This window comes from Conger conger, chromosome 3, assembly GCF_963514075.1.
Source record: "Conger conger chromosome 3, fConCon1.1, whole genome shotgun sequence".
Lineage (NCBI taxonomy): Eukaryota > Metazoa > Chordata > Actinopteri > Anguilliformes > Congridae > Conger > Conger conger.
Genome location: NC_083762.1, coordinates 60,509,581 through 60,521,723, shown reverse-complemented (window position 1 = coordinate 60,521,723; position 12,143 = coordinate 60,509,581). Strand labels below are relative to the sequence as shown.

The window sequence follows — 12,143 nt, the reverse complement described above, 5'->3', positions numbered from 1 at the left end:
GTATCTTTCTGTTGTCACATTTTTCACTTTGTTATTGTGAGGTAAATCACAATGGAATAAAATGGCAAATCTACACAGTGACATTTTTATAACGTTCCCACGCGATGCCAGCTCCACGTTTTATCAGCGTGATGGATATTTAATGGCGAAACGCAACAGGAGAGCAAAAAGCAGGAATATCGTAATGCTTTTGTACAGCCTTTTGTCAGCTTATTTTCTTTTTGGTGGAGGGGGGGAGGGAAAGTAAGAAAGAGTGAGGATGGAAAGACTCTGATGTCAAAGTCAAAGGAATAGAAACCACATTTGAAGTGCTGGCACCGAAGTTGGCGTTGAAGGCCAGATGAATTTATGACCGAGAGCGATCTCGATTCTGTGGCGTCGAACACCGCAGATAGCTTTTATCCCCCTTCCTCGCAGAGAGCAAGCGAAGATGTTCGCTCCGCTTCACGGAGAAAGCCCGCTAAGAGCCAGAACAGGTTGTATCTATTAGGATGGCTTAGTAATTTAAGAAACTGCAATTTAAGAGAGGAATGGAGGAGGGAATAAAGAATAAAAAAAAGGAACTGATGTCGCTCCTCAAACAAGGCTTTTGAAAAGAATGTAGGATCTGAAAAGGGGCGTGGGTCATTGTCAGATTGGTGGCCGTTGACCTATCAGTGGGGCACACATTTATATCAGTCTATTTCCGCCAAATTAACAACATAAAACAGCGATCGGCAGTATAAAACTGTGGTCTATGGTCTCTGGGCTTTAGGTAGTGCTTTACCTCACTGGAGGAATGATTCAATCGAGCCTATGTGTACACTTAACAATTAACACCAGGGTTGATGCAAACACCAGAATCTTCAGAGGCACTCGTTGCATTATGGGTCATAAAAAGGAATTTAGTAAGAAGGGCTTTTTTGGTCTGTACTGACATGGTAGTGTAACAGGACTCTCACAGGTACTGACATGCTAGTATAACAGGACTGTTCCAGGTACTGACATAGTAGTGTAACAGGACTGTCCCAGGTACTGACATGCTAGTTTAACAGGACTGTCCCAGGTACTGACATGCTAGTGTAACAGGACTGTCCCAGATACTGACATGGCAGTGTAACAGGACTGTCCCAGGTACTGACATGCTAGTGTAACAGGACTGTCCCAGTTACTGACATGCTAGTGTAACAAGACTGTCCCAGGTACTGACATGCTAGTGTAACAGGACTGTCCCAGGTACTGACATGCTAGTGTAACAGGACTGTCCCGGGTACTGACATGCTAGTTTAACAGGACTGTCCCAGGTACTGATATGCTAGTGTAACAGGACTGTTCCAGGTAACTCCGATTCTCAGCAGTCTACAGTGAGCACAAAATTATTTCTCTGTAACTCTGACCAGACCTGTGGGTCTCAGAGCGCACAGTGCAGTAAGTAACATGGAGAACCGCACGGAACAAAGTTCTGAAGACAAGCTGTTGGCGTGAGCCCCCCGCGGCAACATCTGCCACCGTAATGTCGAGCATGCAGTACTGCAGGCGCCATCTATTCAGCCGTAATGTTCGGGAAGCTAACGGGATCGATTAAAATCTCATTTAAGGCAATACGACTGTTCCTCATCTCTCGCACAGCACCATGAAAGCTTTTTTTAAACTAAAGAATAAACAAAAAAGTGTTGCGGACTTTGCACAAAAAAATGAAAACCCCCTTTAGGGGGAATGAGAACAGAAAGTCATACAGGGAAACTGTATCCTAACTCTCTAATAGTTAAGTATTTTATGAGAAAAACACTTCCAAATGTTTCTCAGAAAACTCCAAAACCACACCAAAGAAATGCTATAGTAATATTATGTTTCCCTCGGAGTCTCCATCATGGTAGCTTGACTTCACTGTAATTGCATCAGAAACTTGGTCTTTAGTCTCTCTATGACATAGTGTGCTATTTGTGTTCGCATAAACAGTGTGTAATTTTGTACGAGAAGAACAGCCTAGCCCAACTACCCCTGAACGGCTTCCATTTTATCAAGGGAGTTTAGGGCAGAGTGCAACACCTTTCTCCTCCCAATCCTCGGTTAATTGGACAGCAGGAATCATTTTAGAGATGTTTTATCGCTTAGAGATGCCCGCTTACTTAAGTCTTCACATGGTTCCTGATGAAGTAAGGAAGTAAGGCCAACTACAGAAGTGAGATGTTGTCATACTTTTCCAATCTTGCTGATAAAGATGTAAATATTTTATTATGAACTCATAAATGCATTTACATAATTTGGCTGCTTTGAGTGTTACATCAAAATTCCCTTCTCCGTAGTTACAGCTGAAATGCTTCATTTACAATCAGGAAAGCACAACAGAAGAATTGCGTCAAGTACTGCAAATCAGCGCAAATGTGAAATGAATCTTTAAAGACAAGAACAAATTTGATACCCCACCCCCAGTCTGTTTGGCAGCATAATCTACTAAAGATTAAAAATTACTATCATAAAACAGACATTCCCTGTAACTAATCCCCCCCTCCTTCAACCCAACACCTCCCCCCCCCCCTCCCCCCACACACCAAGAAAAACAGCACCAAAGCCTTCGCTTCAAGTTATGTCTGTATTTTAAACAGTTCTAATCATGTACCTTTGTGAACACTTAATTAAAATTACCAAACCAATTTTAATCTGAAGTCCAATTAATATGCAAATGTATGCAAATGCAGTAAAACAAGGTAGTGATTAAGTTAAGGGCACTATTTCATGTCTCCTTTAAGTGTGAAAACAAACCATCTTTTACTTTAGTGCTCGCGCTGATGGATAGTGATGTTTACGGAAGCCATGATGGGCTGAACAAAATGAACTTTTTAGCATAAATGCAAACAATTATGTTTACTGAAAACTCAGATGAAGCTTGTTGGCAACCACATGTGTGGTCAAGACATCAACAGGTCATCCTACACACAAAAATAGACTAAGTTTCTTTTCAGAAAAACACAACCATACAAATTTCTAAATTGGACCTGGAAAATGCCCTTTGAACAAAAGATCCTCAGTGAAAAATGACTACATGAGAAGAATGCAAAAACATTAGATTGGGCTGGGGGCTTTGGGCAATATACCAAACAGACATTTTTCTCATATTTACATTTGTTCAATTACAAATTCCTTCCAATTATTTATTCTTTCAATGGGACCAAAATTGTAGGAGTTAAAACAGAAAATACAAGGAGAGCTAAGCTCAATAAGGCATATTGCACAAATTGCACTGTCAAAGCAATATATATCTATACAGATGGTCAATAGAACCAAAGTCTAGAGTAGCTAATCGGTTTCCTCTCTCATACCACATACAGAGCATTGGCACCAGCGGTGCTCAACTAGTAGTAGTAGTCAAGCTCGCTTACCCATTCCTATTATTCCTATAACAGAACAGAACAAAAACAGAACTGTACACAAAGTGCCCATCTAATATAGAGTGGGATGGATTTGAATTTTTTTGCATTGTCATTTATTGGAAGGGGTGAAAATATCAGTCCAGTGTAGAACTTCACCGATAAAGCCTGTGAGCATGTGTATTCAAAATGGGGCTTTATTTTTGCTACATCACAGTATACGCTACATAATAACTTTTTGCTTGTTCAATGAGGTAACCGCCCCAAGGGGATTGGTTTGGTTGGTTGGATGTACCAAGTATTTATAAATAACCCCCTGTGAATGCCATTGACTTCAGCTTGGCATGGCTAACTAAGCGTTTTCTCAAACTCAATTTCAAAGTGATTATCAATGTTTTTTCCCCTATCCCCCCAAACGCTTACAATGAATTTCAAGCTCCAATTAGATGTGGGTGCTAAATAATAATCATAGGGCAAACTGCTAATAATTTCTAGAAAACATTGCCCAAGGCTTCCTTTTAACAAATGCGCTTGTGAATCTGAATCTTCGGCTTCCTGTACAATGCAACTGAAGCACTATAGCGGGGCTTTGCCATTACTGGGACTGTACGCACTGCCAATGCCTGGGACCCAAACCGGCAACTTCATTTAACATAATGCAATAGCCGGGGGCAGAGATTATGGAACTGTCTGCCAAGGAGTTGCATGTGGAATCCTTAAAACTCATAAGAGACCCTAGGTAAACGTGTGGGTACCAGGCGTGGAGTATTATTCTAGCTTCTACACAGAGAAGTAAACATGTAGCCCATGAAAGCAGCAGATGCTACGTGAAATTATAAAAAGAAAAAGGCGCTAAACTAATAAATGTGATGTCAGGTGGGGCAGCCAGTAGCGAAGAGGCTAAAATACATGACTGAGACCTGGAAAGTTGGTAGTTCAAGCCCCTGTGTAGCCATAGTAAGATCCATGCAGATGTTGGGCCCTTGAGCAAGGCCCTTAACCCCACATTGCTCCGGGGGGGATTGTCCCCTGCTTAGTCTAAATCAGCTGTAAGTTGCTTCGGATAAAAGCGTCAGCTAAGTAACTGTAATGTGCCACTTTGGAATCTGTCCTTTCAGTTACATGATTGGCAGAATAAAACTATAACAGCATAACAGCTATACACGTTTCACAAAGAGAGCGATCTGCACAGGAATACACAGCCGGTGCTACAGCTAACCTGTGCTACAGCTAACCTGCGCTTAGCTCAACATTAACAGGGCCACGGGGGCAGTCACAGGCGAAAGAGCAGATGCAACCACAGACCAGCCCCCAGAGGAAACGCAACGAAAGGGAAATAAAATCTGATGCAAGGATACCTTTTTATCATGTTGAGAAGTGACTACATGTCAGACCAGGGTCAGATACTTGGTTGTTTTGGATTCAAATTTTCTGGGCTCGAGTGATCTTGCCTGGTGCCACTGAGCCAACCAAGAGGACAAGAAGAATTCTTGTTCCATTAACCAGACAAGCTCAGTAAAGCGTAGAAAAGTATTTGTATCCAAAACAATTACATATTTGACTCAGGTCAGCTAAATATGCACATCTCAAATGACAGAATTTTAATGCAAGAGGTTTAAAATCAAGTGAGACATAAGACTTGGACTGAAAGGCTTTACTTAGGCCCTACATTTTTCTTGCTGGGACAAATGATTAAGGGAATAATGTTCCAATTATCCATCTCGTACACTAAAGACCATACAGCTCTCTGCCAATACATGTGATTGCCTATGTGCTGGGTTATATTGTACAGTTCTGGGTTGGTAAAAGTTGGATGCAATTAATTGATAGCCTGAATGAACAAACAACACAAGCCCCAGTAAGACCTCTTGATGCACAATTATGCAAACTGTTAAAAATACATTTGAAGATTCTGAACTCACAAAACTAAATTTGTAAAAGGCCTAGTAATATTGAGAGTGATAAACTACGTGTTCTGCAAACACTTCTGCCCTGCCAAGCTCTACTCTACTTAAGAAGTGGATGGGGAAGGGGGGGGATGGGGGAGTTCTTGTGAAAAGGTATTAATGATGGTAGCATCTGGCAGGTCATGGGAGAATTCCATTCAATAGGCAATTTTAAAACTGGTTTGACTAAGCAATAAAACTAAACTCTCAGCACCAGCAAAAGTACTTAGGAGGAAAGCCTCCAATTATCTTGTTTATAAATCAACGGCAATTTCACTGATGACTTTATCTTTAATTTGATTAAACACAAATTTAAAAGCAAAAAAAAAAAAAAGAATCATGTAATGCAATTCCCTTTATTGGTAATAATCATGCACGTCTCGAGCAATCAAAAAATCGCATTGATTTTAGGCCGTCTGGAGAGAAACTTTGAAGATGTAAGCAGGAACACGGAGTCAATCTCCGAGGCAGTGAAAGTGACCACAAAATGCTGAGTTTTACTTTTCCACTTTTGGCTAAAACACATACAAATAAGGCCTGTATTCAATCAACAATTGGCCTTAAGTTTCACCGTTTACAAAGCAAATGCAAACGCTGCACTTCTTCACAAACTCAGTCTGCCCAGTTGGTTTTCGGTGATTGCCGAACTCACCAAACTATTTGTACGGGATAAAAGAAATGTTGCTTTTGCTAGTCAAACTTCAAACCAAATTTTGATTGAATCCTAGCCTACATGTCAAACACTGAGGCTGTCCTTGATAATTGTGTCATTGTTATAGTTTTGCATCCTGCTGCTGTCACATCCTGTTACATCATCATCATCATCATCATCATCATCATCATCATGTGCACACAAATGAAAGCAGCTAGTCGACCAAAGTGCTACAATCCGCAACAAACAAACAAATAAACAAACTTCACATGCACTGAACAGGCCCCTCAAGCAGAAAAGGATTTTCCATAACACTGGTCCAGCGATTCCAACATCAGGATACGAAACTAAAGGCATTATTTATAGGGCACGGAGTCAGCAAATAGTCTTGGCGTGTTTCATAAGCAGAATGCCACTGACTAAATCACATCTGATTACTCAGTTCCTCAGTAAATCTAAAATTCTAAATGAATGAAAGGTTCAGGCTCTTCGCTGGGAGTAGAAACAATGTTTGTTCGGTTTGTTGAGGCTTGTGTAAAAGACAATGTGCATGCTGCATTTGAACAGTGATGCGGTTTTCTAGAAGTCTTTCTAGAAAACACCCGCAAAGTTGGTTACGCAGCGTTTGCAAAAGGCTTCAGAGACATTTTCACACCAAGTTTTTTGGGAGTTTTTATTAAAACCAGAACTGAAATTGCACTGCGCTGAATCGTAATAAACTCACAACTGTTTGTAAAAGATTAGTGTGTGGTTATTGTCAGTCTTGCAGAGACAGAATGCATCAGAGATTCCATTCAGATACAAATAACTAGCTGACAACAGTATTCCATCTAAATCCTGCAACAGAGACCAGGCTTGCTCTGTATCTGCAGAGATGTTATAACTCTGAAACATGTGGGCAAGTCAAGTATAGGGCTATAATAACCTGTATAGGGGAGCACAGAAGAACAGAACTAGACTCGATCAAAGGGAAACAGGGTTTGTAAACACCGTTTGGATGCGATACCTTACTCCATTCCAGTTGCAGATGAATAATTGTTTGTATTCTTTACGCGAAACAGTTTTTGATCCTTAATTCATCCCCAATTGATTACGTCCATTTCTCAAAACTACCCAAGACCATATGGACTCCATCACTGTTAATCCTGGTGCAGGAGAAGAGTATAGTAAGTTTGTAGGGGATACCTTTCCAAAGTCTTTGTTGCCATTTATTTACATACCTTTAGTCTCCCACACAAACAGTGGGGAAGAGGAGGAACTCTTTGAAATGGCAGAGTAACAGGAAGCAACGGACACAAACCAGCAAACAAATAACTGAAAAGGTAACTGACAGCTGTTTTCATTACTTCCAGCCAAAGCGCTTACTGTAAATCACAGCAGTCTGATTAAAACGTGGGAGAGCTTCCTCTCGATCAAGTCGCCGTGGTTACGGGCCGTCGAGTAATCAGAGCGCATGTGCAGGTCATTTGAGGATGGGGAGCTTGGAGTAAACAGAGACCAGGACTTAAACTTTTCAAAGAGTCCTCAATGCATTTCAGCTTTAAAGGGCCTTTTTTCAGTTTTCGAAAACATTTTTACAGGATACCAATAAAAGGCTGCCGATTCAGGGGCTAAAGTATTCAAAAAGAAATGAGCAGCATTAATTATTCACAGGTTTACGCTGTAGAAATTGGGACGCTTGTTTTGTTTCTAAAGAGTGTTATTAATTTCCCAGTTGAAAAACATTATATCTGGCGACACATGGAGAGTATTTGGTACGGCAGGACATTTTCAGAATTCTACCCTGATGTACTCAACAAATAAGGCTGCGGTTTCAAACTCCCAACTTCCAACTGTCGTTGTCTCCCGCTAATTTATTCACATGCCACAGAGACACTGCCAAAGAACGCTTCTTACTGAGGAGAGAAATGTTTCAAATAGCCAATATCTGAAAAAAAGAAAGGAAGAAAAAAAAGAAACTTTCAACAATCCTCGGCTACTTTCTCTCCTGCTTATTTCTTTCATGAGGTTCCTCTCTCGTTATAACCACCCCCCCGCCCCAAACTGCCTTCACACGAAAAAGAAAACCCAGTAGTATTCTCCAGCTCTTGATTTACTAAATTATTCAACAAAAAAATTAATATCAAATGCATAAAGTACCTTGCAGTACCTCTGTGTTTCTTACAGAAAAGGTTTTCAGCGTGATTTCCTGGCAGCTGCCATGGTTACGGAAACATTCCAATATTAACTCAGTCATTTGAGGGCCTCGCTGGTCCCCGAGAAGCACATCAATACAGCGCATGTCCCACGTGCTAGAGGTGGCCGAAGGTTTTCCCGAGCAACTTTTTGCTGATTATCTTCTAGCGGGCCAGATCATCTGCAGCTGCTGAAAGGGAAAACCCTGAACCCCAGCCCCCTTCTTTGCATTTAAACAGGCGTCAACTTCAAAAAGCCAACGCATTTTACTCCGCATGAAAGGCTTCGGAACTCCTGGCACGCTCCGTGAAAAGGGATCCCCTTGTCCAAAACCAGAACGGCGCGTCTTTGATCTCAGAACCTTCTCAGGTTCGCCTGACAATTCGGAGATGCTTTAAGCCCGGTAACGGCCCGCGCCCTGCACCGATCGTTACGCGGAGACGGGACGTCGTTTAATCTGCCGCGTGCTTTGTCGCCCGCGGTTCTCTCGGTTAGCGCTCGACACCGTTTGACGTCTAAAATGGGCCCGTCTGGTTGAGGACGTAGCAGTTTTCAGGCCGGCTCAGCAGACCTCCACGGCTCCCCTGAATTTGCCACCTGCTATTCAGATTTGCCCGGATTCGGTTAGAGCTGCCGTCCCCCAACGCCCTGCTCTCGTACCCGGGACTGAAGAGAGGAGCCCGGGAAAGGAGATACCCCGTGAAGCCAGGCCCCACGGTGATAAATGAGTCGGCATTGTCTCGCTACGGCTGCCTGCTAACCGGGGTCAGTCCCTATTCAATTACCACTTGTCAATGTCTGGAATACTGATTGATTAATGAGTGTGCCCAAGCAAAGGATACAAAGGGGTTTCATTTCCCGCTATTTATTTTACCAAAACCAGCTCTGCTGATGTCACCGCATGAGCTGGCACGCATGCACGGGAGGGTGCAGGTGTGTACAATTTCAACGCACAAATGTAATACAATTTCATATTTCCCCCCCTAGTTGGTACTTGGATAAATATATATATATTATTTATTTTATTTTATTTTTTAAATAAAATTTCCCATTACAGGTAGATCTGGTGTTGGAAGTCCACTCTCTTCTGCTGTGTCACAGAGAAAACTTTGTTTAAAATAACAAAATATTGTTTAACTGTGCCCCAGTTTCCAGGGTATGCCACACGGCGATTCAGTTTTTGCAATATGAAGCTCGTTTCATTTCATGTCAAAAAATAAGAGTAACGCAACAATCTCCTCCCGTACTTTCCATACAGTTTCCATGAACTGACGCATTTATAGCATCGCGCACGGTTTTCGAAGACGCCTTCTGCATATTCAAGCGTTTGAATTTCTGACACAGGGCACACAATGAAACTATAATACATCCTACACAGTACATGTAAACCTGTACTCATTAATAATTGCACACAAACTCAGTGTGCATTTGATTTGTTTCAATGCCCGTAGAGGGTTTAAAAATGTGCTTTTCACACGCAGCTTGTAAGCCACTTCAAAGCCACTCGCAACCCACCAGTGGGTCCCCCACCCACAGCTTGGACCGTACAGGCATGTTCCACCACTTGCGAAAAAAAATAACAAAAGAACAAAAATAGAAAATTATCTGACAATGTCGTAGTGTTAATGATATCTGTGGAACAGTCATTTCAATCCCATCATTTGTTCCATATGCTTACAATAAACACTGCAATACTGGAATCTGACCGACATTCCAACATTCTTCTTTCTTTTTCAAATTATCAGCAATAATACTTTACGGCAAATTTTTTAATTTTATTATTTTTAAATACAATAAAATAATAATATCTGCACATATTTTTGCACTTAGTTAATTTTTTTCCCCTGTGGTCAAGATGCATGCATTTTCAATCTCTCATTCTCTCTCTCGCACACATGCACACGTGCGCACACACCCAAAATACTGTCAAATCTGTGTGTCTTGGAAATAAGCTTTAAAGATATCCCAACAATGTGTGGACAGCCTAGTAATCTTATGCAATAATCTCTGGTGAGTCATTTGAATGTCTTATGTCACTTCCCAAATCTGCACTGGCATTCACAGATAAATATAAAACATTTATCTGTTCATTAATTCCTCTATAGCATTTTAGGGGATTTTTGTTCTCCTATGGACATATCTTCAGAAAAATCATCCCTGGCTACACATTGACACACCATTACACAGGCAGCGCACAAATTAAACCTGGAAATCAAACCACATTCTGTCACTAACTGGCAAAGACAAGATCTTTACCACACAATTACTGCACGCAAAGACTGCGTCAGCTTTCCCCTGTCAGAGATGATCCCTCCTCCAGGACCAAACTTCAGAAACTACTCATTAATAATTATCTGTCTGTTTGTGTTCCAATATATTGACTTACGTGGACAGTAATTTTCTGTGTATTTACACAAGGTTCAGATTCCTAGCAAATATAGCACTGTTGCTGCAAAACCAAAACTATATACTGTAACACTTTTATGCTGTGTTTTTATGTTGCCTTTGAATTGCACAACACAAAAACAAAATGTGCAATTTAGTTCATAGTTCATTTTAACATTGGTTAAAATAAATTCATTAAAATGTTTATTGCAAAAATACAGGTATATGACTCGAGGTTCGACCGAAAAGGGACATTATGTCTTTGCCTCTGCTTGATACTTTCATTTCCACCGTGATGTCACTGCATTTGTGTCGAGGAAAAGCTGGTGTTCATTTGTCCTTTAATGAGAAGCACACCAGCTCTATGAAAATGCTTTTGCAACATTTCAGATTTTGCATTCTTTTGGCAAGGAAGAAAAACAAACAAATAAAAAAATAAATAAATACATTTAGCCACTGAGCCGAGATCCCCATTTACAAATAAAAAGATGCTGTTATTTTCTGTTCTGCACAGTGTCTCTATTGTACTTTGTTCCACTGGAAAACTAAAACCAAAACCAACTTTCAAAACTCCACTATCAAGATTTGTCGAATAGAATTCTTAAAATTTCAACTGGAAGTAGGTGTGGTAAACAGCACTGATGTTGTTACAGTTATACTTTGTCAAAAACTGTATTAAGAATGAGGTGGAAATTATACACAAAAAGCATAAACTCCCCCTGACGGATAAACAGGACTGCGTAACAGACAAAGCGCCAACCTCAGAATGAGTGACAGACATCTGTATGCGTCTTTCTCCGTGTTTCTTTCGTGACTTTACTTGGGATCCTTGTTTACTGGGTACCTAAACTTTACCAGCTTGCCATGGAGGGATTAGAGGCAAATACGCTGCTTTTTAATCAACGTGTGGTTATCCCTGGAAGGAAAATTACTGTCTCTGCGTGAGATGAAAATACCAACCTTTTGACATGGGGAAATCTGATAGGAAAGTAGAGTACTTGGCACTTGGGTCTGATGAGCGCTTCCAGACCTTTGGGTCTGTGGTCGGGAATCAGCTTCATGAAAGTAGATATGGAAGTGAGAAAGGACTCCATGTTGAAAGCCGAGTTAAACACCACTACATCTGCCACCAAGCTGAAAAACGAAGGGAACATAAAAAGCAAAAGATAAAGAGAACCCGTGTAAGGGTCTGTTTAGTCATTCTAGGAGTCACAGAGTTTGCAGAAAGATATTAAACTTAAGAAAAATGGGATGTTTCTTTCAAAGATATTCAGAAGAAATAACAGCTTTGTTTGTGGGACTGTGTACAATATGACATAGTGTGTATACAGGAGCTGTCATTGAAAGAATTGATTGTGTAATCATTTTTAAACCTTTCCAGTTTAGGTCATTTTTTTTAGCTCGGGTTTTTCCCCCAAAATTGTTCGACTGATGAGAATGTATTTTAATTAAAACATACTGTTTATGCAGCCAAAGTTTGGGTCTTTGTGCAAAGAATGAAGAAAGGTTGCCACGGCATGCTTTTTCCACCAATTCTGTTACTTTGGTGCGACACTTCCTCCCACACAGTGAGACAGCATGAGTCAGAAATGATGACGAATTAAAATCCACATCAAGGTAAGAAAAAAAAAAAAAGAA

The 12,143-nt window shown here is 40.8% G+C and overlaps 1 protein-coding gene across 1 annotated transcript in view; it reads right to left on the bottom strand.

The window, feature by feature from the left end:
* Nucleotides 1–12,143, bottom strand: part of gtdc1 (glycosyltransferase-like domain containing 1) — a 65,218-nt gene that overhangs the window by 31,639 nt on the left and 21,436 nt on the right. The window contains 1 exon segment of the mRNA XM_061236136.1: nt 11,466–11,639. Within this exon segment, the coding sequence (XP_061092120.1) occupies nt 11,466–11,639 (174 nt within the window).